General features: G+C 47.5%; 8 protein-coding genes across 9 annotated transcripts; 3 read left to right on the plus strand and 5 right to left on the minus strand.

Moving 5' to 3' along the window:
- Positions 1-45: 45 nt before the first annotated feature.
- On the minus strand, positions 46-3,191 carry LOC136189110 (diacylglycerol lipase-alpha-like). The gene is made up of 13 exons (XM_065976952.1): positions 3,097-3,191; positions 2,550-2,824; positions 2,076-2,248; positions 1,827-2,023; positions 1,646-1,769; positions 1,498-1,581; positions 1,369-1,443; positions 1,235-1,315; positions 1,057-1,184; positions 939-1,007; positions 819-891; positions 522-763; positions 46-473 (listed from the first exon to the last, which is right to left on the minus strand). The coding sequence occupies exons 1-13, from the start codon at positions 3,189-3,191 to the stop codon at positions 68-70; spliced, it is 2,022 nt and encodes a 673-aa protein (XP_065833024.1). The 3' UTR covers positions 46-67.
- A 213-nt stretch (positions 3,192-3,404) lies between these two features.
- On the minus strand, positions 3,405-6,662 carry LOC136189692 (diacylglycerol lipase-beta-like). The gene is made up of 12 exons (XM_065977721.1): positions 6,523-6,662; positions 5,527-6,283; positions 5,268-5,464; positions 5,077-5,206; positions 4,944-5,027; positions 4,808-4,882; positions 4,675-4,755; positions 4,491-4,618; positions 4,360-4,428; positions 4,236-4,308; positions 3,925-4,184; positions 3,405-3,875 (listed from the first exon to the last, which is right to left on the minus strand). Exons 1-12 carry the CDS (start codon positions 6,615-6,617, stop codon positions 3,488-3,490), a joined length of 2,337 nt encoding a protein of 778 aa, XP_065833793.1. The 5' UTR covers positions 6,618-6,662; the 3' UTR covers positions 3,405-3,487.
- On the minus strand, positions 6,653-9,298 carry LOC136189693 (paramyosin-like). Of its 2 annotated transcripts, none has more exons than XM_065977722.1 (10): positions 9,225-9,298; positions 8,942-9,166; positions 7,982-8,887; positions 7,820-7,927; positions 7,600-7,767; positions 7,481-7,549; positions 7,347-7,427; positions 7,197-7,285; positions 7,022-7,139; positions 6,653-6,964 (listed from the first exon to the last, which is right to left on the minus strand). In XM_065977722.1, exons 2-10 carry the CDS (start codon positions 9,056-9,058, stop codon positions 6,734-6,736), a joined length of 1,887 nt encoding a protein of 628 aa, XP_065833794.1. In that variant the 5' UTR covers positions 9,059-9,166; positions 9,225-9,298; the 3' UTR covers positions 6,653-6,733. The 2 variants fall into 2 exon arrangements, with proteins under 2 accessions (XP_065833794.1, XP_065833795.1); XM_065977723.1 differs by having other exon boundaries at positions 8,942-9,163; positions 9,225-9,284.
- Positions 9,299-9,325: 27 nt separating this feature from the next.
- LOC136189691 (uncharacterized) lies at positions 9,326-14,870 on the minus strand. Its single transcript, XM_065977720.1, has 26 exons — positions 14,627-14,870; positions 14,270-14,563; positions 13,799-14,099; positions 13,630-13,746; positions 13,460-13,573; positions 13,134-13,411; positions 13,028-13,084; positions 12,848-12,972; positions 12,688-12,795; positions 12,528-12,637; positions 12,395-12,479; positions 12,243-12,345; positions 12,089-12,180; positions 11,952-12,035; positions 11,744-11,893; positions 11,584-11,692; positions 11,440-11,534; positions 11,322-11,382; positions 10,919-11,272; positions 10,563-10,870; positions 10,450-10,510; positions 10,339-10,395; positions 10,215-10,286; positions 9,969-10,163; positions 9,636-9,921; positions 9,326-9,585 (listed from the first exon to the last, which is right to left on the minus strand). The coding sequence occupies exons 1-26, from the start codon at positions 14,858-14,860 to the stop codon at positions 9,341-9,343; spliced, it is 4,095 nt and encodes a 1,364-aa protein (XP_065833792.1). The 5' UTR covers positions 14,861-14,870; the 3' UTR covers positions 9,326-9,340.
- A 25-nt stretch (positions 14,871-14,895) lies between these two features.
- On the minus strand, positions 14,896-16,636 carry LOC136189694 (adhesion G-protein coupled receptor G6-like). The gene is made up of 2 exons (XM_065977724.1): positions 16,367-16,636; positions 14,896-16,305 (listed from the first exon to the last, which is right to left on the minus strand). Exons 1-2 carry the CDS (start codon positions 16,601-16,603, stop codon positions 15,064-15,066), a joined length of 1,479 nt encoding a protein of 492 aa, XP_065833796.1. The 5' UTR covers positions 16,604-16,636; the 3' UTR covers positions 14,896-15,063.
- An 855-nt stretch (positions 16,637-17,491) lies between these two features.
- LOC136188967 (UDP-galactose transporter senju-like) lies at positions 17,492-18,980 on the plus strand. The gene is made up of 5 exons (XM_065976794.1): positions 17,492-17,635; positions 17,765-17,882; positions 17,943-17,989; positions 18,041-18,180; positions 18,241-18,980. The coding sequence occupies exons 1-5, from the start codon at positions 17,557-17,559 to the stop codon at positions 18,940-18,942; spliced, it is 1,086 nt and encodes a 361-aa protein (XP_065832866.1). The 5' UTR covers positions 17,492-17,556; the 3' UTR covers positions 18,943-18,980.
- A 210-nt stretch (positions 18,981-19,190) lies between these two features.
- On the plus strand, positions 19,191-20,349 carry LOC136188968 (outer mitochondrial transmembrane helix translocase-like). The gene has a single exon (XM_065976795.1). It carries the CDS (start codon positions 19,194-19,196, stop codon positions 20,250-20,252), a length of 1,059 nt encoding a protein of 352 aa, XP_065832867.1. The 5' UTR covers positions 19,191-19,193; the 3' UTR covers positions 20,253-20,349.
- An 83-nt stretch (positions 20,350-20,432) lies between these two features.
- LOC136188964 (uncharacterized) lies at positions 20,433-23,953 on the plus strand. The gene is made up of 9 exons (XM_065976789.1): positions 20,433-20,767; positions 20,839-21,355; positions 21,538-21,634; positions 21,988-22,140; positions 22,570-22,620; positions 22,678-23,034; positions 23,089-23,250; positions 23,318-23,628; positions 23,683-23,953. The coding sequence occupies exons 1-9, from the start codon at positions 20,603-20,605 to the stop codon at positions 23,706-23,708; spliced, it is 1,839 nt and encodes a 612-aa protein (XP_065832861.1). The 5' UTR covers positions 20,433-20,602; the 3' UTR covers positions 23,709-23,953.
- Positions 23,954-24,101: the final 148 nt, after the last annotated feature.

A 24,101-nucleotide genomic window follows, 5' to 3' on the forward strand; every position in this document is an offset into this window, starting at 1 on the left:
TATAAGCGTTACGTCTATAATAATTAGGATTGTAGGTGTCTAATCTACAGCGCTTTCTTGTTGGCTCTCACACACTACTTTCGTACACTGGTAAGGGGCGGCCTCTTGACTTGTCGAGAGCTGTTTTCTGAGAATGAGTTTTGACATGAAATGCTAATGCGTCGTCTGTTTCCTCCTTGTTCACAATTCCTTTGAGTTTCAAGGGCGGCCTGGAAATTTCATTGCCTGCTGCTTCCGAGTTATTACTAAGAGTAGACTTCAAGTTTCGATGAAAACGATATGATTTGCGCCTTTTTCCTTTCTTCCATCCTGACTCGTTTCCCTCCGACTCTATTTTTTGTTGCTCAAGATATGAAATGGCAGATTTGATGGCTTTCGTGACATTGTGGACAAGATGATCGCTCACCATCTTAGGAGAAATTGCAATTTTCTGAAAGTCTTCTGTTCTAGTCCAAGCGGCTCGAAAACAGCGACTAAAACAAGTCAAAGTTAAATTCTTCTATCTATCCTATATTGCGTACCCGAGGTGCAGCAGATGAATTATTCTTCCAGGCAAATACATTCTTTCTTCCGCCATTTTCTGACATTCTTGCCTCTGCAAATGATAAAAGGCAGACCTCAGCTTGACTATATTTTCTTCCGTTTCAGGCGAATAGAGAATTTCGTCGCTGACCACTTCTTCACCGGGGCAACAGCAGTGGCATCCACAGACGTAGTACGCACCACAGCAGGCACCGGGACAAGATCGACAAATGATTGACCACTAGAAAAATACGCTGCAGTGGCAATGCTTAAAATGTGGCTAATACAATCAATACCTTGGTAGTTTTACTGGCTGCAATCATCCTCACCAAATTTTCTTTTAGATCTTCCATTGTAGCCAAACTGAGTCTGAATTCAAACTTAGTTAATCGGTTTGCTGTGTATACATTACACACCTTGGCACGACGTCTAGACCAACTACACAAGTCAAGATGAAATTCCGCGAAAATTTGGCAAGTTCTAGGCTAAGACTTATATAGTAAAAGGTATCTACCAAAATAAATTCGTGCTTACTTCATCAATGCTCCAGGTGGGCAATAGGCGTAACACTTTGTATTAGGATGCGTTTCTCTAAACTGCAAAGCCAATAAAGAAGCAACGCCGGCACCAAGCGAGTGACCAACGGTCACAAGTTGATAACCCTGCCAAAGTATAGATCTAATTAAATAAAAAAGAGCTGCACTCCTCTTACCGGATACTTTTCTTTTGCTCTTTCCAGCACATTATTGGATGCCATCGTCATTTTCACGTAGGAGGCAGCCTGATACATTCCCTAGCATGTAAAGAGTCAAATTTTGCTCAAACGTACTGCAGATAGACGCTTACTTTGTGAACTTTTGCATTGTCGACTCCTTTGACGTGAATTCGTATGTAATCGGCACAGAGATCGGTCAACGCATCCTTTAGACAATTAATTGAAATATATTCCATTATTGCCACAGGCGTATTAATTACAGTAAACGATCGAGTTCCTCTCACAGAAATAATGATTTTTCTTCTTTCGTGGTCCGCTGCCACGTAGAAAGGCGTCTGAAAAACCTTATAAAAAATTCATGATTAATTAAGCACAAGCATATAATAACTGTTGGCTCACTTATCATACCTGGGAGTTCCAGTTGGAATAAAGCACCTCTGCATCGTCGTCTTTATCGACAATCTCCGTCACGGCAGCTAAATTACATTGACAGCACGTGTCCTGAATGTTCCACTCATAACCCGAACAACACCTGATAAAGACCTCCTAAATTAATTTAGCACTGAGCGTGAAGCCAGTGGATTCTTACTTGAATCCGCAGTTTCTATTGACAGCTGCTTTGCACAACCAACTGCACATTGGATTCATTTGCTGAAACATGGACCAGCCATAGGCGGCGGCCATGTACTTGGAATAATAACTAAGATCTTGCAACGCTATCTCGTCGTTCTCCAACGTTCCGTGAAGAGGAATAGGTAACCTTTGAAAACTGCAACCAAGAGCATTCTAAGATGAAACAAAGACGTTACTTCTAAACTCCACGTGATCATATTATTACCACAGTAATTCCACTTTTTGACTGTATCTTTCTCTTAGCTATTGCATACGTGCGTCTCAAGAGTATCAATCCCGCTGCTATGTCCGTTGGCACTAAATCAAAGTCGCCAAAGTATCTCACTAAGAGCTGGCTAATTTCCGTAAAAGCGAAATTATTCTCCAACGAATTTTTGTCTGAGCAACGAAAACAACGACAGCTGAGAAGTTGACAACGCCGTTCCCAGGTCTTTGTCCAGATTTCGCTTGTCTGCCGATAGATTGACATTCGGCGACGACTGTCCGCCCCTCTTCGACGACCACGTTCGTCTCCGTACACATTCCCAACGCGGGAGTAGATGCAGTAGAGCAAAGTGAAAAGAACAGCTATCATGAACCACTGGCCAACTACGGCGACTATGAGAAGAGAAACGATGCGCTTGTGTGACTCAAGAGCGTCGGCACATTCCGGCTGCAATCCAAAGCCGAACGTCCACACCGAGCCGAGTATGGCCCACAAGAATCATTAGGATGATGGTGAGCATCCAGAGTGGAACGACACGTCGTCGCTTGTGCATTTGCATCATGCTGCCTCGAAAGCTCAGTACGAGTATTGCCATCAGGACAAAGATGGTCAAAAGCACGAGAACAATTTCCAAGGAAACGTAGGCCTTCAGGAGGCCGACCTTCTTGCAAGTGTTCCCGCCGTTGCTGTGAAAATGACGTCTGTTCGCAATATCGACCACTCCCACGAGAATGGAAAAAACGCACAGCCTAAAATAACCGCGTCGCTCGAGTTAGTTGATTTTATAGTTGATACAGCCGTTTGGCTTGAATCAAAACTCGATCTAACTCCCGCGAAACAAAAAGCGGATGCGTAGGAACTGACTCTAACGTTCGTAGGACGCTATAAGTCGAGGACTCAAAAACTGCCGCGTTTCTGCGAAAAAAGAGTGCGTAGGAAGGAAAATCCTTCGAACGGTTTAGATTACAATCTGTCATATCTTAGCGACTCTGCGCGCAGGGGGCCCACGATGTGATCCTACCCTTCGCTATGGATTGCTTTAGGTACAGAACGACAGCAAACGTTCGTTTCTTCGCCTATTCGCACAGCCGCCGCGGATGCCATGGCACGAGCCATAGCATCCTCATCTGCATGCGCGCGATGGATCCTAAGCGGCTGAGCTTACCAGGCAACACGTACGGCTAGAAAGCAGCCGGCAACGATAGCGCTGTCGTCGGATCCGATAGACCACGCGCGCTTGAATGCGACCAAATGCGGCATTACTCGTCGAGCAGCACCAAACGAATGGAGTCGCAACGTCAATACTATCGGATACGACGATAGCCTCGATTTCAAACACCTCGACGTAATCCGTTTATCAACAGGAAATGGAAATTAGAGAATAAACTAAGTGACTCTAAAAATGGAGACCCCTAAATCGCGCTTTCGCGCCTCAGAGTTAGCCGCCTTGATTCTAAGCTACCGGGGATAGTGCGAGCGTCGGCGTCGGCGTCGTCAGTAATAATCGTCGTCGCTGTCGCCGTGGAGGAAAATGATCCGCTCTGGATCGGTTTAATCGGCGATCGAATTTCGGTGTCGTATCCGGCTTCGATACTCGATATTTTACGGAAACGAAACGATTTTCGTCTCGTTCCGGTTCTGCTGCTTCCGTCTGTCTCGGTTTTTTGCTGTTCGAAATCGTGAACAACGGAATCGATGGCGTTCATGACGTTGTGCACCAAATGATCGCTGACCATCTTTGGAGATATGACGACTTTCTGAAAGTCGCCAGTTTGCGCCCAAACGGCTCGGAAACCACGACTAATAAATAATTAATTAGGACCAATATATTCCACGTGGGGACCACTACCTTCCTGGTTCCGAGATGACGTGGAGGAAGTGAACTATTCTTCCCGGCAAATACATCCTCTCGCCTCCTGCACTTCCTTTATCGTTCTGTCTCTGCAAATGATAGAAATCAGATCTAAGGTTGACAATATTCTCTTCCGTTTGATCCGAATAGAAAATCTCGTCGCTGACTACTTCGTCGCCAGGACAACAGAAATGACATCCGCAGGCGTAGTAAATACCACAGCAAGCGCCGGGGCAAGATCGACAGATGATTGACCACTAAAAATACATTTAGCTATCAAACATCACTACTGTATAGTATGTATGTACCTTTGGCGTTCTACTGGCTGCAACCATTCTCACGACATCCTCTTTCAGATCTTCCATCGTGGCAAAACTTAGTCTAAATCCCTATTATAGATACACGGTTGTGTGGAGTGAGGCGCGGACGCACCTTGGCACAACGTCTAGACCAACTAAACACGTCAAGACAAACTTTCTCGAAAAAGTAGCGAGTTCATAGCTAAACAATGTTAATTAATTGCTTTCTGTTTGGGTAACAAAGAGACACGACGGAAGACCTACTTCATCAACGCTCCAGGTGGACAATAGGCATAACACTTCGTATTAGGATGCGTTTCTCTGAACTGCAAAGCCAATAAAGAAGCAACGCCGGCACCAAGCGAGTGACCAACAGTCACAAATTGATAACCCTAATAATTTATCTAACATTCATCGGGGTAGCCAGTCAGTCGATCGAACAGGTTACCGGATACTTTTCTTTGGCAGTCTCTAATACATTGTTAGATGCCATTGCTAGTCTCACGTAAGATGCAGCTTGATACATTCCCTAGAGAGCCCATGCGCAAATTGTGTCTGAGACAGAGAACGGCTGCTCTTACTTTGTGAACTTTTGCAACGCCTACTCCGTCGACGTTGATTCTTATAAAATCGGCGCAGAGATCCGTTAACGCATCCTTCAGATAAATATATATCAAGCATTAGATTATGCTATAGAGAACTTGGCGTTTTTCGTACCGTAAAAGATCGAGTTCCTCTCACAGCGATGATTATTTTGCGTCTTCCGTGATCAGCTGCCACGTAAAAAGGCGTCTGAAAAACCTAGACAACCAAAAATCATTAAAAAAAACCCGTGTGAGAATAAACAAACCTGAGCGTGCCAGTTCGAATAAAGAACTTCAGCGCCGTCGTCCTCATCTACGATCTCCGTCACGGCCGCTAGATTACATTGACAGCACGTGTCCTGAAGGTTCCACTCATAACCAGAACCGCCACAACAACTAAGAATAATATATGTGTTGCTAAAGACAATATACAGTACAGTATGACTTATCTCATTACCTAGGCCCACAATTCATATTGGCAACTGCCTTGCACGGCCAACTGCACGTGGTGTTCATCTGTCGAAACATGGACCAGCCGTAGGCGGCGGCCATGTACTTGGAATAGTACTTCAAATCCTGCAGAGCTACCACGTCATTTTCCGCCGTTTCCTGCAGAGGAATAGGCATGCTTCCGAGACTACAACCAAGAGCATTCTAAAGAGAGAAAACGTCCAATGATTAATTAACCGCCGCATGTTAAGATAACTATGTATTACCGCTGTGAGACCACTTGGTGATTTCGCCTTTTTCTTTTTGGCTTCGTACATGCGTCTCAGGAGTATTAGTCCCGCTGCTATGTCGGTTGGCACCAGATCAAAGTCGCCGAAATATCTCACTAAGAGCTGGCTGATTTCCGTGAAAGCAAAATTGTTCTCCAACGAATTCTTCTTTGAGCAGCTAAAGCAACGACAGCTGAGAAACTGACAACGTTGTTCCCAGACTCGCTTTTGTATTTCGCTCGCCTGCCGATAGATCGACATGCGTCGAGACGCGCGACGATGCACCTTGGGTCCTTTCGCAGAAAGTTCGTACACGTTTCCAACGCGAGTATAGATACAGTAGAGCAAGGTGAGAAGAACGAATAGCATGAACCACTGGCCAACAACGGCGGTTATGAGAAGCGATATGAGGAGTTTGTGCGACTGGGGCTCTCGACACTCGGGCTGCAATCCGTAGCCAAATGTCCACACGGAACCCAGAATGACCCATATGAAATCGAGACCCATGAGAATCATGTTTACGACCCAGAGCGGAACGACGTGTCGTCGCTTGTCGATTTGAATCATGCTGCCGCGAAAGCTTAGCACCAGTATCGCGATGAGGACGAAGACGGTGAAGAGCACGATAACGATTTCCACGGATATGTACGCTTGCAGAAGACCGACCTGCTGGCACGTGTACGTTCCGTCTTCGTGCACGTGCAAGTTCCTTTGAATGTCAACGACGCCGACAATTGCGGAGAAGATGCATAGCCTAAAATAGCAACGCAGGCGTTACCACTCGTCTACGCAAACCGGAAGCGGACAGAGACATCTGTCCCATGCCCAGAGGGAAGACTGTCTGGAACGTCTCCATGTATGTGCTGTGCAACGCTCTCCGCTCCAAAGCGCTGAACAAGCCGAGACGCTGTACGTGTCTCGTGTCTCTTCCCCCCCTCGCTCACGCGCAGAGCAGCGGACCCGAATTAGCATTTCCTCCGCGAGCGATCTTACCAGGCGACGCGCACGGCGAGAAAACAGGCGGCGATAATCGCACTATCGTCCGATCCGACGGACCACGAACGCTTGAATGCGGCCAGATGCGGCATTAGTAGAACTCCGACGAAGAAAGGAAGAAAGAACCTATAGAGATGCACTTGATATCAAATGCATCCTACGCATTACTCGGATTCCATAGAAAAAGTATACAAAATTTGCATGTGCATTAGGTTACTTCCTTCGTTAGGTCGTATACGAGTCCGGTGGCTGCGAGTCGGTTCGTTTGTGGAAGTGGTTGTCTTATGATTCCCTTACTTGTCACCCTTTCGCCGACTTTGAAAAGGCGAGGATTCTTCTCTTCGCTACGATGCAATTCGACGAGAGTCAATTTGAGTTGGGATTGAAGAGAGCGAATTTGGCCTTCCAATCGAGCGTTCTCACTCGCCAATTCTTCGTACTGCAGCAAGGAATTTTTTAATTAATTAAAAAAAACACGAGAAATTCTAATACTTACGTCGGGTCGCAAGGATTCGAGTTGTCTCGCTTTTTCCGCATTATCCGCCACCGTCGCCTTATAGCGCTTTCTCAACCTGCTCCTCTCCTTTCTCGCGTTATTGAGAGGCAACTGCAGTCTGAAAAGAAACAGAGGCTCCACGCGAAAAGAACTCACGTTGACCAAAGAGGCAAACCTTTGAACTAACAACGTTTTCTGTCTGTCAATCTCAGCTGCCGTTGACAATCGTCGTTCCTTATAATGGGCTTCGTCGCCGTCGACTGTCTGCAGGGCGAGAGAAGCGAGATGAAGAGTCGTACATACGCTATGTTTTTTTTCTATTTACTTGTTCGAGTAAGGTCAATCTTTCTCTTAATCGCGTACAGCTGTCCTCGCGTTGTCGTACGGAGTCCGTTATGCTTGCCACCTATATGTGACTACATCTTCTTGACTTCTTTGCATTAAGTATTTAGTACGTACGTCCTGCTGTTTTCCTTCCAATGCAACTGATAGTTTGCTCAGCTCATTTTTTTCCTCCTCCAGCATTGTCTAACCCCGGGACTATCTATCTATTTAATAAGAGGAACTGAGGTTCTTACTGCTATGCTATTGTATTCCGCCGTGTCAAGATCAAGCATTTTTTCCTCCCAAAGAGATTTTTCCTTTTCGAATGATTTTCTTAGCTGTCCATCTTCGGAACGCATATCGTCGATTCGTTTCTGTAGCGACTCCCTATCAGCCGATATCTTTGCTTCCAATTCCTCAGCCTGAGATACCTTCTACTACAAATATCTATATTTTTAAAAAATCTTTTCCAACCTTTTGTCTATGCGCGAGCTTCTCCTCTTCAAATTGTCGCTTTCTCTCTTCGATTTCTCTCTCGATATCGGCTCTTTGTTTCTCGAATTCCTCCGCTCTACTCCTCAGCTAGAAATCAGACATAGGCTACCCAGATAAAACCCCCCACATCAGACGTCACACCTTCAATAGACTTTCATTAGTATTAGACGAAAGTTGTGTTTGCTCAGCTTCCGTCATCGCTCTTCCATCCTTCTCCTCCTCCTCCTCTCCCTCCGTCTCTAGTGGACCCTCGCTCTCCAAAAGGGATGGCGTAGAGCCATCGGACTCTCGTCTTCGACTCCTATTGATTTCATTTCCAATGCAACTTGTACTCTTGCTAACAAGTCCAACGTTCGATTCTCCTTTTCCTTTTCGCTCGTCCACGTGATAACTCTGCGATACCATGTGATTTTCATTCGCCGCCGCTTTCTCCTCCTCCTCTTCCTTGATCATGTCCAATTGACTCGCACTTCCCTGACTAAGTCGATGAGATCGCGATAGAGATCGCGAGCGAAGCGCGGCGGAATCGCGCGAAAATTGATCATAATCATGATGCTCATTATCGACGTCGATCCACTGCAACAAATCGGTATCGCCGGGAGCGGCGATGATTCCATAGCGACGAAAAGGCGGCGGAGAAGGAGAAAGCGACGAATCGGGTAGAGGAGGAGGAGAAGAAGCGTTTTCCTCCTCCTCCTCCTCGTCCGAAACGAAAGCGGAAGTGGAACTAGCATCGGCATCGGCATCGGCATCTTTATATTCCTCGTTCGTCGCTCCCCAGCGTCGCGCGAGAAAGTGAGGTCGCGAACGCGTTCTATTATCGACTGCTACGGGAGAATAGGACGAATAGGGATGCTGGCGCCAATTTTCGTATTGGATAGGATGCGGGGGAAAGGTTGACGACGCTTCCGGCGCCGTGACGCTGACGCCCGAGTCGCTGCGATCCGAATCGGCGCACCGGGCGATGATTTCAGTCAGCATCGTGCTCAATCCGGGACTGGTTGATTGCGATTGAGCGGCAAAGTATTTAGCCAATGGCGAATTGGGCTGGGGAAAGTGCCCGGTTCGCGGTCGGTGAAACAGAAACGGTGTGCCACCTACCTTGATTTCGGTCTTGAGACGCGTCTTTCCCGCCTCGAGACTGACGACGAGGCGAGGCGGCTTCGGCGGATTAGTGAAGACGTCGCCGCCGCCCGGTTCTTCGATTAGGAACGACATTATCGGCGAAAAAGCCTTTTTAGCGAAGTAGCGTCCGAGCAGACGAAGAGTTCCACGCCTCGAACGAACGCAAACGAGGAAAAAGGAGCTAATTAGGATCGCCGCCTTCTAAAACAATATCGATTAGTGTCTTTCTCTCTTCGGGTCGATTCTAGAACATTTTTACCTCGTGTACACAGCTCTCGTTCCTTTTTCGAAGCGATACGCGTCTTTGTTGTTCACTTCGACATGGCAACTTCACGCGTGCGCAGCGCGATGCAAATGACGCGCGAATAGAAAACCCTATTTTATTCCGTCGCGCCTCGGACGCACCCATCCGACGGCAACAACCAAGTAGACAGTCACAACCAATAGACAAGTATTCATGAGTACGATCGTTAACCAATACAAGCTGATTGGGGTCGCTTCGAGCTGATTGTCAAGTCTTCCGTACACGCCCACTCGATAAGCACCGCTCACAGGACACGAAGCCCGATGGGCGTGACAAACTGAATAGCGACAAGCGGAAGACGTTCCGCATGCGTCATCTGCAACATATGCATACATATAAAATATATAATATTAGTGCTCATTGTACCTTCGGAGACGAGAAATCGAACTGATATCTCTTTCCTGTTCACGCTGACATCAATTGTAGGAAATACGATGACTAAGGCTTGAGCGTTTGTCCACATTGCCACTTGCTTGGCGTTGGTCAGTGACGTTGGCGTGAGTTTGAGAAGACGACGCAGGTCGGCTCGCCTTCCAACAGGCGGTCGATTGACCTCTTGAGAGAATTCAATGCTCACGTAAGAACTGCGTCGAGATGACGTCAAGATGCTGAACGCTGATCCAAACACTTGGACGCGATTGACGTCAGGAGCCTACGTGCACATATGTGCAACGACGAGTCATTTAACGGCTGTCTTACTCTCGTTATCACGACCGTTCCACCGTCTTCGTCTTTGGCCTCGTCGACGTTTGAGCTGCTATTTTCCTTTTCGCAGTATTGGCTTTTGGAATTTGAAGAGCACGGGCACTCTTTTGCTCGAATTGTTATAATAAATCGAGAAGTTGCTGAGGGATCTTCAACATCGCCGCCCTCGTCGGTCAAAATTAATTCAATCTAGGATTCTCGTTAGAAGAGTTTTGTTCGTATCTGTCTAGCCGGTTTTACCTGTCGACGGAATTTCGGTATGTCGTCTCCGGTATGAGCGTAGTAAATCTCTCGTAGTGCGATAACAAAATCCTAACACATCAATGTAGGTCATGAGAAAGATTGATCTTTATACAGACAATACAGAAATATCAGCTGGACCGTCGATCTTTAAACTTTTCCCATCTGGAGCACAAGACAACTAGACCAAACGAAAATGATCCATTAGACTCTCGTGATCTAATTCCCATCCAACCGTAAGACTTGGTGGTAAATGACTAAATAAAAAGACAAATTCGTCGTCATCATTTCTTTCTCTGAAAAAAGATAATACATAGCAAAACGCGTGTCTGCGATATGGCGCATTACGATTTCAGCTCGACAATCACACTGGTAAGCGTGCTCGAGTCCGGGTCCACGACTTCAAACCTGTCCGGATTTTGCACCAGTTTGACGACGCGAGCATGCTCGTCATTCAAATCAATGAAGACGTTTTCATCGACGCCGAATCCCGAGCCGAAATTCAACTGCGGCGGACTCCTAGGCGATTGAACGTCCACGTGCACGATCACCGGCAAGCTCGCCGACTTGGCGCTGTCCGTTCCAATAACGGTGACGGTGCGACGACCGGGAGAACGATTGCCTCCGTTGTGAATGTACTGAGCAGTTAGAAGAACCTGAATAAAAATTTAATAGATTTTGCCAATAACTCGTATGCAGTGTACCTCTGTAAAAACTTCGTAGAAGTTCTGACCACTAATTGTTAGTTCATACGTCGTGTCGTTAATCCACGCGTGATTCTGATCCAAATCGAATTCGGTCAGTAGATCGATGTCAACGGAAAGTTCTTCAGCTAGGCCATCTACTGCGCGGTCGAGTCGAAGTTGCACGTTGAGTGCCATTCGACTGTCAATATCGGAAAAGACGAGCGTGGAAGGAAACAAATAGGTCGGTTTCATGTGACGATTGGCCGATATCGTGCGACTGCGACTGTCGAATAGTTTCGCTAGGGAGTCGCCGCCTCGAAGGGAACGGCCAAAATTCATGACGGGCGGATCGTTAATTGTACGTAGTAAAATCTAAACAAGGTCTTTATAGAGTCTGAAGAAGAGGTGCTGAAGACCTCACGTGGACGTGAACTGGATTGCTTTCAGAAGAAGAATTATCAGCCACCGTTAGAACGAGTCGCCTTAATTAATATTATTATTGATTTGAAGCAAAAAAGCGACGACTTAACTCAACTCACTTTTGAACGACGGTCACGTTTGAAAATGGATTTGAAAACGAAACGGACGACAGTACATCGTCGTAGACAGTTGTATTAGCCGCGCCTGTGATCACCTATAGTAGCACATAAGCAAAAAATTGAACAACCAATTTGAATGCGTACCAATTCCCACAAGTTTGGACGACTAACGGAAAGTCCGCGTTCACCGGTTAACGTTTCGTTAACACTTGCTAAGTCACCATACTGCGGTCCTTCAATAACAACCTTTGCTCTATATAGAGAGAAAATGATTTCCACCCCTGATCATCAGTTGGTGGCTTACTGTCTGAGAACGTCTCCATCAGGATCAGACGACTCAACGCGATTTGATAAGAAGACAGGTGGACTTGCCTCGAGGTAGGCGATGACTATGCTATCACACTCTTCCGAAAACTGTAGCCTTGGTGGATTATTGACGTTGACTAATGTCACACTGCATACAGAGGGAGAGAACAGCTAACTAAGTCAAGCTTCTACATACTGCCACTTACGTTGTTAACGTTTTGCCGATGAAACTTCCGTCAAATACGCGGAAGAGAACGGGTCGAGGCAGAGCCCCTGAAAACTCGTCAGCTCTTCGAAGACGCTCGTATGTAATACCTCAACGTTGACGGTGCCGGTTATTTACCCGCTAAAATAGAGAACGTTGCGAAGAAGGTTTTCATAGTGTTCGACCGTGGACGATCCGTTCAAGAAGAGGATGAGACGTTGCGAGTCAAACTGCAAACGTCGTCAGTTTCACACACACACACACAAAAAAAATAATAATCAAATCTTATTACCGTGATATTGACTACTTCTGAAGTGGCATTAACGGAGAGCACTTCTTTTAAATGTAGATCTTTTTTACGCGTAATTGACACGGTTGCCCATCGAATGGCATAACTAAACAAATAAAAAAGAATTGTCTTTCATTTTTTTAAACCGTGGTTACTATTCATAGTCGGGGTCACGGAGCGTCAGATTGCCGCCTCCAATAGCAACAGGTTCCTTTGAACCTTCTGTTAAACTCGTACCTCCTTAGAGACGCGAATCAATAAGATCCATTAATTGTCGTTGAGAGGTACCTGATATGACGACGCGGGGAGCGTGTAGATTTTCACCGACGTAAAAGAGAACAATATTGGACGAAGGCGTCCACTGTCCATTAGTCAATTTCACGACAACGGACACGATTCTTTAGCAACGTTATTCAATACTAAAGCCGATGCACTTAAATTCTCTAACCGTTTGTCGTGATCAGGCCAGTCGGCATCATTATAATAGGCAACCGATGCTAGTACGGCTTCCAGGCTAGTAGCCTTGTTCTTTTCGCGATGCAAAATCAAACTGACACTGCAAGAAACCATATACAAAAAATCTTTAGCAGTAATAGGATTCTTTTTACCTCTTTGGCTGTTTTTTACTGTAGGGCAAGTATTCGCGGTTAATAGAATGATCAAGTCGTCGCGCTTCGTGTTCGGACAACTTGACTCTCTTATAGATTTGAGCTCTTTCAGGGACAAACCTCAGCTAAGATTGTAATATTATGCTACGTAGAGAAGAAGAACGTTTTTCGTTTTTCAACCTCTTCAACCCATGCCTTCCTCAATTCGTTGGCCTGGACTCTCACTGTTTCCCAACCCTAAGACCTCGATCAGGTTCTCTATGTTTTCACATCATCTCCACCTTACCTCGTCCGAAATGTTTCCAGTGTCTAGATCAGCTGCATCGATCAAGAATACATGCGACTGAGTCCAATTGTAAGCGATAATTCGATCACTGCTATTAGAATTCGACTTGCTGAAATCAAGTCCTTCCATAGAACAGAGACTCGTTCCACTGCCGTTGTCACTTTGCTGGCACGACCACAATCTCTCCACGGTGCAGTTTGAAGAGCATCCGTCTCGAGATCTCGAATTTCCGTCGTCGCACTCTTCCCATTCGTCCACAATTCCATTGCCACAGGAACCTGGAGAAGAAAATTAGACAGAATCTCTCTGCAATGATTAACGTCTACTTTTCTTGCATTGCTTTCCACCGAAACCTTCTACACAAACGCAACTGAAGACGCCAACGCCATCAACGCAGCTCCCTCCGTTTTGACAAGGATTCGATTCGCATTCATCGACGTCTTACGAGAGCCCAAGGGAAATAAGTTATAAATATTCATTAATTAAATCGTCTCACTTTTCTCACAGCACTTGCCCTCCACTCCTTTAGGACATCGACAGGAGTAGTGGCCTACTCCGTTCGAGGAACAGATGCCTCCGTTTAGGCACGGATTCAAACCGCACTCATCAATATCTAATAGCAATGAAGCTCTTTTGTACTCTTAATACTGTCTAAGTCTTCTCACCTCGCAGCTGAGGCTTGCTCACGTTGTCTGCGTCGACTCGGTACATCCAGACGCCCGGTATTTCAACGTTTGACTCGACAGTTAAATTCTTTACCTGTGCCGTCCCCGATGCAGGAACTTTCTGATGCCGTATCCCATCTGCATCGTTCACACCCGCCAAGGGAAAGAGGGGATAGGATCCGCCCAAGCGCCGTCGACCATCTGGCACCTGCCAGTGAAGCCGATTGGGCGGATAAATGAAAAAAACATATGAAGACTTGGAATCAGATGCAATTACACACTGAAACGTGCTAGTCAAACCCTACCAATAGAAAATAAATAAATAAATAAATAATTAATTATTTTGGTTTAAAAATAGTTTGACTAATTCAATATACATTCCTAATTAAATCAGAAGACACGTAATACATTCCTAATTATATCAGAAGACACGTGTCAAATGCTTGCTTGCCCTTGGGGCATATAAGAAACCTTTTCGTTTCGTTTGTTGTATGATACGACTTTGTCCCACGTCGCCACGGCCATCCACGTCGCATTAAACCCCTTTCCGGATCTCCGCGACGACGAAAAGGCGCGTTGAACGGCGCGCGTCGCTCGAAGGAGTTCGTTGGGACGCCGATCGATTCGCGCCGATACGCGACCGTTCTTCGACAGATCGAGCTCCGTCCAGAAGGCGGCGACGAACGACGCGCCGTCGTGGGGAAAGCCGACCGTTCGAACGACCGGAACGGTCCCGTTTAGAACGACGTAACCGTCGCCGTGAACCTGAAACGCGAAGAGGCGCTGCGTCACATCCTGTTCTCGCTTTTCCCCGGTCGCCCGGCTTACCGTGAGCGTTTTGTGACGGGTCGCGTAGAAGGGAAACGATTCCCTTTTTTTGAGTTTGAGCGCGATAGACGCTCGTTCGGCGTTTGGCGTTTGTATCTCGTCGCCTTCGGCGATTCCGAATGGATAGAGAGAGGATTGCTCGGAAACGAGAACGCACGTCGTCGATGCAGTTGCTGTGGACGTTTGGACGAGAGAGATCACCACTGCGAGACAGTAGACGATACGAACTGCCATGCCTAGTGAACGGAAGTTGACCAAACAATCCGGGAAATAAAGAGAGGTAATATATTATTTCTTATATAGGCAGCTGCAATTTATATACATTCAGCACTGCAAGCTGTAGTAGCAGCATGCTATGAAACTACGAAGCAGCAAGGCACCGTCGATGTTCTATCGATCAGCAGCTCTTCTTCTAGCAGCAGGCAGAAAGTTTATCATCATGTGCCAGCAATCCATCCAGAGGATGATGAAAATTCCCTTTCATCATCTTCTTCATCTGGATACAGTGCGGTACTACCCGTGTGTGATTCAGCTTCTTCGAACAGTTGTTGCCAGTGACCAAGCCAAACCAACATTCTAATTCTCACAGCAGCAACGTACCGGTTGAGATTACTGATCATCGTTGACAGAAGCAAGAAAATCTCCTGAAGACTCTGCAACAAGATAAACGGCATTGACAACCAGTACAAGTGAGCAATGTCTCCAAGACAACCCAACCAAGTGGCCAGTCCCAGAGCGGAAAACGCTCTCGCGTTTACCCACATTTCTTTCCAAAAAGGGCACAAATTTTTTCGTCCGGCGGAACGCAGCATATAAGCGAGATACAGAAAACAAAATATGTTGAACAGCATCACAACAGTGACGGGAACGAGAAACGCTCTTCTCATTTCGTATCTGTCCACAATAAAGCAATTCTTGCCTCCATACACGTCGTGTTCATTGTCCTGCATCTCCAACATCAAGCAATCGGCAACGATCAAAAAAGGAAGGATCCACGCGTAGAGGCAATATCTCGTGTATAGACGAATCGTTTGTTCTGGTGTCAGTCCAAAAGTCTGACCAAAAGTCCATCTCCACGCCATCACACCAGACCAGGCGAAACTGCACAAGGAAAAATAATGCAAACTCGCCCCCACCGCCTTACACCAATTCGCGTCGTTTCCGGCAATTATTTGACCGCTAATCAACACCAGATGCTTGAATCCGGACGAAATGAAAAGATTCAGGTAGCACTGCTCTGTTAAGGAGAATTGCTGAAGTCCAACAGTGTAGTAGACCACTATGATGACGATACCGATTGCAGCTGAAAAGAAACAAGCCGCCCACGATATCAGTTGGAGGATAGGATGATTGGGCCCGTGTGTGATGAACCACGTCCAGTCGACGTGAACGTTGTGCTCTCGCTCTTCGGCGTTCAACGAGTATCGCACTTGCTTCGATAGCACAAATGCGGAAACTAGAACAAATGGAGGAAGAAACGTCGACAAGCGTCGCTTCCACGACGGCACCTCGCGAGCCAAGCGGAGCCAACACGCTGTGACAGATGTGGGAGCAATGAGGAAACAACCGAGGACGGCGAGCGGAGCCAGGTACGATTGACCGCCGCTGTTGAAATCAAACGTGGAGTAGAATGACGATTTATTATTGCCTGCAGAGGAGGAGGAGAGCAACAGATTCGCCTAAAAGAAACGCAGCCGTATACGGTTATCAGATGACGTCAAGAAAAAGCAATCTCATTACATCGTGATAAGGATAGCAAGCGATCTGAAGGCGTCCGGGTGAGGAATCGCACCAGATGAACCGTTTTCTTGCCGCTGTAACGATTCTTGCTGCCACTGGCAGTGACGTAGTGACGTCCATCGAATAATTCGGAAGGGAAGTGATGACGTTTTCGGCGTCTTGACGTCTGGAGAACTGAAACGGATTGGAGTAGAGCAGGAAATAGATACAAAAGACAACGACAGATGTGAACATCATCGAACAAAAACAGACCGTTTTTTTTCTCGTCACAGGACGTGCTTGGTACTGGCAGAGTTTCCTCTCGCCGGACCAAATATACCAGCACTCAATGCAATTACAGTTCCTTTCAATGATGTCATGGGGACTTCACATTATACCTTCAAAAAAATAGACCCCCCCCCCCCCCCCCCCCCTGCGTCTTTGTTTTCCGGTCAAAATGTTTCCAAGTCACGTACGCGTTCAATCTCCAAAATGCTTGCAACAAGAGTACTTTACTGGGAGACGTTATTGTCACGCCATCATCTATGGGAGTATCACGCCACATCACGCCACTACTTTAATTAACCAATTCATTTTATTTAATTAAAAAGATGATAATAAAAAAGGTGATAAGAATTATGTTCGCTCGTCTTTTTTATCTTTCTTACGCTTTCTAGTGTCTGACGATTTTTCGCTACGAGTGCTGTGTCTTCGTTTACGATCTTCTCGCTTACACTCGTCCATAGACGTTTTCAGTCGACTTTCGGACTCCGAAGTTGACTGCGTTACCTTATCTTCCCTTTTTTCGTCTCTTTGCTTGGGTTTGTTTGCTCTCGCGCGATCCGACGCGGCACTTAGGACAAGATTGCCTAGGAACCGTTTGTTGGCTTTGCCAATGGGGCACTTTCGCCAGCCTAGCGATCCCGCAACTTCGGCGCGAATCTTTCCGCGTTTCGTTTCCTCCAAAATCTCCTGAACAGCCAAGGCGTGCAACTCTTCGTCGTCCATTTGTTTTCGTTAGTACCGCGCGCTGGCTAAGCTTCATTGGCATCCGGGATAGAACTAGGCTCCAGCCGTTGCTTCGCCTAACGCGCGCGACGCGTTAGTCTCTTGTGGACAGGGTAACGCGTCGCGCGCGTTAGGCGAAGCAACGGGCTGGATCCTCGAGGCCTAGGATAGAACACGCACGCTTGTAACTACGAATCTGGATAATGCCGTGTCCGGCCGTTTTTCCCGACGCTAAAGGAGCTTTCACCTTTTTTCTATACACACTCCTTGGAACCAATCACGGTAAGATTGCTTTTCGAAGCCCGCAAGGGCACACTTTTCGGTCGCCACAATCCCGCAGCAAAACGTTCCGGGATAAAATACCGGTCAATACCATTCATTTTAATATTTCTGTTTCCTTGCACTATGCAGGAATTCTCGTCGCGCTGTCGCGAAAGGAAAGCGGATCGTTTTTGTACAATCCCACGACGGTCGTTCTAGTCGTAGAGTGCGTAAAACTCGTTGCAGCGACCGCGTTGTATGCGAAAAGGTCAGAAAGAGAGCGCTTTCGACAATCGTTCATATGACTTCCGGTCTCGTGGGCTTTTAGTTCCTCTGTAGGAGAACTCGTCCAAGAAGTTGTGAAACATAGAAAGTGTACGTTATTATAATGGATCGATCGCGTCTATTGTCAATAATTAATCTCAGTGGGTGCCTTGTACTTTGTTCCCGCGCTTCTCTACTGCTTGTTCAACAATTTGTCCTTCATCAATTTGGCGAATTACGACCCGACGACGTATTTCGTTCTACTTCAATTGCGCGTTGTTATGATGGGCTTTGTCTATCAGGTTGTACTCTCTTGGCTTTTAGTTAATTATTTAATTAATTGACATTGTTTGACCTTTTAGTGTTTATTTAGAAAACGACTGACTATGATGCAGTGGTCGTCTCTTGTTTTGCTGACAATTGGATGTATTATCAAAGAAATTGGCTATCAAAAATGGGTCAAAAAAGACACCTCTTTACACAATGGCAAGGACAATGAGGATAAGGATGATAATAAGGATGGTACTTTGCATCCTCTACTCACTCCAAACATTGCTACTGCTTTTCTATTGATGGCAGTTCAAGGCTTATGCTCCTGCTTTGCCTCAGTTTATAATGAATATTTACTGAAGGGGAAAGCTAGCACAGCCAATCAGTCAGCTCCATTAATGGTGCAGAATGTGTTTATGTATTTGAATTCGATTCTGTGCAACCTGCTCTTTCTCGTTTTCAAAGGCGATTTTGTTAGCGTTTTTCAATGGAAGAGCATTCAATCTATAGGTCATCCAATCGTCATTGGTATTATTGTCAATAGTGCTACGACTGGCCTTGTCACAAGTGTTTTTCTCAAGTCGTTGAATTCAATTTTGAAGTCGTTTGCAAATGCTATTGAAATTTTGCTAACTACGTTTGTTTCTTACATTTTATTCAACTCGCCTTTGGACCTGTTTACTGCATTGGCTGTATTGGTTGTAGTTTGTGCATCATTTGTGTACAATCTTAATCCGGTGAAAAATGAAGATCTAAGAAGGGAAAGTGGACAAAAGGAAGAAGAAGAAAATTAAAAAAAAAACCGACATAAAAAGCAAGCTGAGTTGGTGTTTATGACAGAAAAAAAAGCAAGCTAGCTGGTGTTTATAACGTATACCGGTATGTCTTTTTTCTATGCATCACATCCGGGGGTCAATTTTGCGCCGCCACGTGCTCCAAACGGCGAACACTGTTTTTTCCGCGTGTTTGAGTTGTTTCGTCCGTCTCCAAGGAGTCAGGACATTCGAAGTCACCTAATTAGCGGCGGCGGAAACGCGCGAGCTCGATGCTAAGGCGAATCAACGCGTCCGACGTGATTCGCTTCGGCGCGTTCGCCGCGACCAACGTCGCTCTCTTCTACAGCCTCCGATGGTTCCTCCGTTATCTCGATCCAGCTCGAAGAGGCCGAGCGACGGCGGAACGGCAAGCGAAGACGATTCTCGACAAACTGGGCATCAAGAACGTGCGCGCGCTCACCGAATACGAACTCGCCGTCGCCTCCGATCTGATCGACACGTCGCTCATCGCGACGACGTGGACAGAAATTGGTGGACTCGATGACGTCATCGAAGCGCTAAAAGATGACGTCATACTGCCACTATCTCACCACCGTTTATTCGAAGGATCGACCCTATTGGCTCCTCCGCGGGGCGTCCTTCTCTACGGGCCGCCTGGGTGTGGAAAAACGATGCTGGCTAAAGCGCTGGCAAAGGAAATCGGTTGTCATTTCCTAAATTTGCAGCTGTCTTCTCTCGGCGACAAATGGTACGGGGAATCGCAAAAACTCGTCTCCGCCGTCTTTTCCCTGGCAAATATCATTCAACCTGTCGTGATATTTGTGGACGAGATCGACGCCTTTCTGCGCTATCGACAGCACTCGGATCACGAAACCACGGCGATGATGAAAGCAATTTTCATGAGCCTCTGGGACGGATTGGAATCGGATCCAGCCGCCCGGATAGTCATCCTCGGCGCAACGAATCGTCCAGAGGACGTCGATCCGGCGATTTTACGTCGCATGCCTTTGCGATTTCAAGTCGGACTTCCCGACTCCCAACAGCGACTTGCCATTCTCAAAGTGATTCTTGCGAAGGAAAAATGCGACGATGACGTCGATTTGAAGCGCTTGTCGCTCGTGACGGACGGCTATTCCGGTAGCGATTTGCGCGAAATATGTCGCGTTGCCGCGCTCGCGTGCGTGCGTGAAAGCATCCGGGACGGCACGGAAGCGACGACACGTGATCAGGTTCGAGGCATCCGAATGGACGATTTGGAAGGCGCGTGTCGTCGTCATCGCAAAACCGGCGACAAGACTCCGTTTCAAGATTTTGGTACAGTTTCGTAACTAATAAGTGGGCGTGAATGTGTTCGTGGGCGTGCATTGTTATGATCTACGTTTTCTCGCGGAATCGTTACGTATGACATCATCTTCCGCCTCCTCACTCGTTTCGGTCTCCTTGAACGCCGACGGAAGCGCGTCATCGCTAAGAGGCGTAACCTGATACATCTTGCTCGTTTATTTATTCGATTAGGGCGGAGCAAACAAATCTCGTGCAGACAGACGAATGAGCGCATACATATACGCGCAGGTTATATAAAGCGCAGGTGGTTCTCCTCCCCCCGCTGGGCTCTCACAGTCGATTTGAATAACCGTCGCGTCGCGTTCGATGTGCGTCAGTTTGGTTCGCGCTCCCGATGCGCTCGCAACGTAGAATCCTCGTCGTCTACCAAGCGATTGGCGGCAGTTCGTCGCCGCTGCGACTGTCGCTTCAAACGGACGGGCGCGGATGGTTTACAATCGGAAACGACAGTGGGCGCGATCTGCCGATCGTCGGCGCCGAATCGTGGAAACGAGTCACGGTTCGTTGGTTTCCCGCACAATTTGCCATACGGTAGACGAGCGTGGCTAATCGCCGTGTTTGACTCTATAGGAGGAAATTGGGCGCGCCTGTGGGCTAAGTGGGGAGACGGATCATTTGACGTTGGTCAGTCTCGACCGACCCCTTCTGGCGTTCAAGTGCGTGCAGGACCTGCTCGACGTCGTCGACGGACCGACCGTTCGAATTGCCTTGAAACAGCGCGCGCCTCTCGCCGAGAAACGAGCGCGCGACGTGAAACGCGGCAAGAAGCGCGAAATCGAATTGCGTCGCGCCCGCGAAGGTCTGGCACGAGTCAGCGGTTTGCTCGACGCACGCGAGCGTGAGAAAAGTTCTTGTTCGAATTCGACTCGTCGTACCGGCAGCTGCCAAGACGATATTCATGATATGAACTCACTTTGCATGTCGTCGGATGCGAAGGTCGTAGGCAGCAATTTCCGTGCGGAACAGTCCGTAGCGACAACCGCAACGATTACAGTTCCGACATTTCCTTCGAGTTCGCCAAAACGACAAAAGTCGTCGAGCATCCTTACGTCCAGGGAGCCGGATCGACTTACACGAGCACGCGCGGGTAATTAGCCTAATTACATCCTATACCCAATCACGACGCCCCCCCCTCTCGCGCGCAAATGGGGCGCCCTAATGTGCAAATTACGCACGTCACATTTTCGACGTCGCGGCGCGTTGGCCGAAGTTTGTTTCGATCGTTACTCCTAACAACACGATCATTTATCTGCTATTCGTCCCGTTTAGGCGGCGTCCTGCCGACTTCCGGGCCCGACGCGCCAGCGAACGTCGTCGTATCGGGCGCCTTTGGAAACGGCGTTTACGTTCTGTGGACACCCGTCAGGTAGGTCGTCGAGCAGATTGCGGGCGGGAGCTACGCGCCCGATTGGCGCTTTTCTGTAATTGGGGGTCCCTTGATTGTATTGACTCTAGAACACGGTCTCCCGTGTTTGACTCCCTGGGATACGAGACCGAGTCGAAATGAACTTAGGGTTCCCGTTTCGTAGTAGCGTGGGAAAGGATCCAAAGGCTTTATTTAGTTTGCGCGAGACATGTCTCCCCCGTTTTTGGCCCAACCTTTCTCCTCTACTTCTTCTCTCTATGAATAAATGAATGAATGAATAGGCAGGAACTGCGCCGGCGGGATATTTACGATATTTAAATTCTCTGCTCATCGTCTTGTGTCCGCGTGGTTAGGTTGGATTCCGGAGATTGTAACAATGGTTTCAAGGTGCTCGGCTACAAGGTGTTCCTCAATGGCCAATTGGAAGCGCTAGTCGAAGGTCCATTCGTCTCGCACGTCGTCCTATTCGAAGTCGAACCCGATCGAGACAACGAAATAGTCGTCAGGTAAGCGTGCATCGCACGAGCAGGCATGCGAAGCACGAACGGCTGGCGGTTTTTTTGGGGGGTCCCCGTTATTAAATCTGGCTAAATTTCGTGCACTCCGTGCTTCGCTAGGGATGCCACGCATTTTAGTAGTAGCGTTGGGCGCGTGGCGTCAGTTCCCATTCATTGCCCGAGAGCAGACTTTCTAAATAGTTCCGTCGAGACCCCTCCGAAACGACTTTGAAAACAATATAGGCTAAAATGCTTAAAGCCAGACATCTGCACGGAAAGCGCTAAAGGCCGAATGATTGCCGTTTCCGCAGATAAAGGCCAGGCGACGTTAGCCGCGCTGCCGCTGCTTTGACTGCCACCCGGCCTTTTCAGAGAGTCTCCCCACACCTAATGTCTTTAGCCAAGTCCTGTTGTGATTCCTAATAGATGTTTCTATAGAACCCGCTGCAAAACAATTGACTCGGAACCGTCCGTCCCCGTCAAGTACAGGTTCGAAATAGTGCAAAGCGTATGCATGACCCCCGTCAACAATTCCGGTTCCCACAGGAGCGATTGCCCGCCAGTGGGGGGAAACGCGTTGCCGCGTCGCTTGGTCGAAGCCTTGAACAAATTGACGAACACTGGTGGTGGTGGTGATGGTGGTGGTGTGTCATCTATAACAACGGCGCGACTGGGGGCGGAAACCTCGGCGGTCGACGCGGTTGACATTGACAAGCAGAGCAGCGTTACCTCCAGCAGTGGAATCGAGACGGACGACGGCGGGGAGAATCATCGCATGCCTACGTTTAGTGCCCCACCGTCTCCTGTGCGAACTCCCGGCGCCACCTGTCCGCCGGATAGTCCGCTCGACGTCAAATTGACCGAAGATGCGGACTCTCTGTTGGTCGAGTGGAAACCTGTCGAGTAAGTTCCGACCGCCGACGGGCGTATTTCGTTCAATTATTGGTCGATGTTGAGGTTGGACGCAAAGGGCTTGAACAATGGACATCGAATTCTCGGTTATAAGATTTATGCCAACGGGAAGTTGATGACGCGGGCGAGAGGACCAAAGGCGAGCAGCGCCTGTTTGCAGATCAGTCAATTTCCCGTGTCTTTGAATCCTCTGGCTTTGGCTGTCAAGTCAGTTTGATAACGCTGTGAAGTGAGAATAAAATTGCATCTATTTTTTTCCTCCCTCCCCCCCTAGGACTCAAGCTATATATCTTGATTCGAAGCCTTCGAATAAGTGCCTCTTTGCGAAGGCGCGATTTCTCTCGCGAAAGTCGCTCAGTAGTAGTCGCGATTCAATCTATTCCTCTGATGCTGATCGAAGCCGGCACGCGTCGGAGGCGGGGAAGATTGCGGCGGCTCGCCCCTTTCAGATGAACAAAGACGACTCTGGAATCTTTGAGCAATTGCAGGGGCCAGGCGACTCGTCGCAGATAGCCACGTTCACTTCAACTGCCATGGCTCGATTGCCATCTGCAGAAGCCCGTAATCAGAAAACTGAGAAGACAAGTATGGAATGAAAGAGGCTTTGCTAGGCTGGCTTGTCTAATGACTCGTTTTTAGGAGCTTGTATTGAGACAGCTCTATGAAATGGATAGCTGAATTTACTACTAGAAATATGCATGACCGCCATTCAGTTGTCGCAATGGTTGAACTTACTAGATGGGAAGTTTATACTGTAGATTTATTACGAGGAGTCTAATAATTTGTAAGGAATTGTTTCTAGTTGGATTTATATGATAGGTTCTCTATACTTTTTTTTGTCAGATACAGGACGTTTGCATTGGGCTAATAACATTGACGTAACAGTTCGAATAAACATAGCAACAACAAACCACTGGAGCACATTTCGCGGTTTATTTATCAGCGGTGTATAATAGCTTCCGTTGCGGCTACGCACTGACGCTTTTGGCAGAGGGGCTCCTGTTTATTTGTACAGACTGTTGGAAAACAACCAACCAGACGCGAAACCACAATGTGCC

This window comes from Oscarella lobularis, chromosome 7 (assembly GCF_947507565.1).
Source record: "Oscarella lobularis chromosome 7, ooOscLobu1.1, whole genome shotgun sequence".
Taxonomy (NCBI): domain Eukaryota; kingdom Metazoa; phylum Porifera; class Homoscleromorpha; order Homosclerophorida; family Oscarellidae; genus Oscarella; species Oscarella lobularis.

Excerpts from the sequence above, each read along its gene's own strand:
- LOC136189110 (XM_065976952.1), bottom strand. The coding sequence starts at position 3,191 with ATGGCTCGTGCCATGGCATCCGCGGCGGCTGTGCGAATAGGCGAAGAA. Across the intron at positions 892-938 it reads GGTCTAGACGTCGTGCCAAG|ACTCAGTTTGGCTACAATGG; the intron begins GTGTGTAATGTA and ends GTTTGAATTCAG. Across the intron at positions 474-521 it reads ATTCATCTGCTGCACCTCGG|TCGCTGTTTTCGAGCCGCTT; the intron begins GTACGCAATATA and ends GACTTGTTTTAG.
- LOC136189692 (XM_065977721.1), bottom strand. The coding sequence starts at position 6,617 with ATGCCGCATCTGGCCGCATTCAAGCGTTCGTGGTCCGTCGGATCGGAC. Across the intron at positions 4,429-4,490 it reads CCACCTGGAGCGTTGATGAA|CTATGAACTCGCTACTTTTT; the intron begins GTAGGTCTTCCG and ends AACATTGTTTAG. Across the intron at positions 3,876-3,924 it reads GTCATCTCGGAACCAGGAAG|TCGTGGTTTCCGAGCCGTTT; the intron begins GTAGTGGTCCCC and ends ATTATTTATTAG.
- LOC136189693 (XM_065977722.1), bottom strand. The coding sequence starts at position 9,058 with ATGTCGTTCCTAATCGAAGAACCGGGCGGCGGCGACGTCTTCACTAAT. Across the intron at positions 8,888-8,941 it reads GTCTCAAGACCGAAATCAAG|CCCAATTCGCCATTGGCTAA; the intron begins GTAGGTGGCACA and ends CACTTTCCCCAG. Across the intron at positions 7,286-7,346 it reads GATTGACCTTACTCGAACAA|ACAGTCGACGGCGACGAAGC; the intron begins GTAAATAGAAAA and ends CTCGCCCTGCAG.
- LOC136189691 (XM_065977720.1), bottom strand. The coding sequence starts at position 14,860 with ATGGCAGTTCGTATCGTCTACTGTCTCGCAGTGGTGATCTCTCTCGTC. Across the intron at positions 14,100-14,269 it reads ACAACAAACGAAACGAAAAG|GGTTTGACTAGCACGTTTCA; the intron begins GTTTCTTATATG and ends TTCTATTGGTAG. Across the intron at positions 12,346-12,394 it reads CGTGACCCCGACTATGAATA|TTATGCCATTCGATGGGCAA; the intron begins GTAACCACGGTT and ends TTATTTGTTTAG.
- LOC136189694 (XM_065977724.1), bottom strand. The coding sequence starts at position 16,603 with ATGATGTTCACATCTGTCGTTGTCTTTTGTATCTATTTCCTGCTCTAC. Across the intron at positions 16,306-16,366 it reads CTTGCTATCCTTATCACGAT|GCGAATCTGTTGCTCTCCTC; the intron begins GTAATGAGATTG and ends CGTTTCTTTTAG.
- LOC136188967 (XM_065976794.1), top strand. The coding sequence starts at position 17,557 with ATGCCGTGTCCGGCCGTTTTTCCCGACGCTAAAGGAGCTTTCACCTTT. Across the intron at positions 17,636-17,764 it reads ACTCCTTGGAACCAATCACG|GAATTCTCGTCGCGCTGTCG; the intron begins GTAAGATTGCTT and ends TGCACTATGCAG. Across the intron at positions 17,990-18,040 it reads AGTTGTGAAACATAGAAAGT|TGGGTGCCTTGTACTTTGTT; the intron begins GTACGTTATTAT and ends AATTAATCTCAG.
- LOC136188968 (XM_065976795.1), top strand. The coding sequence starts at position 19,194 with ATGCTAAGGCGAATCAACGCGTCCGACGTGATTCGCTTCGGCGCGTTC.
- LOC136188964 (XM_065976789.1), top strand. The coding sequence starts at position 20,603 with ATGCGCTCGCAACGTAGAATCCTCGTCGTCTACCAAGCGATTGGCGGC. Across the intron at positions 23,035-23,088 it reads GTCGAGTGGAAACCTGTCGA|GTTGGACGCAAAGGGCTTGA; the intron begins GTAAGTTCCGAC and ends GTCGATGTTGAG. Across the intron at positions 23,251-23,317 it reads CCTCTGGCTTTGGCTGTCAA|GACTCAAGCTATATATCTTG; the intron begins GTCAGTTTGATA and ends CTCCCCCCCTAG.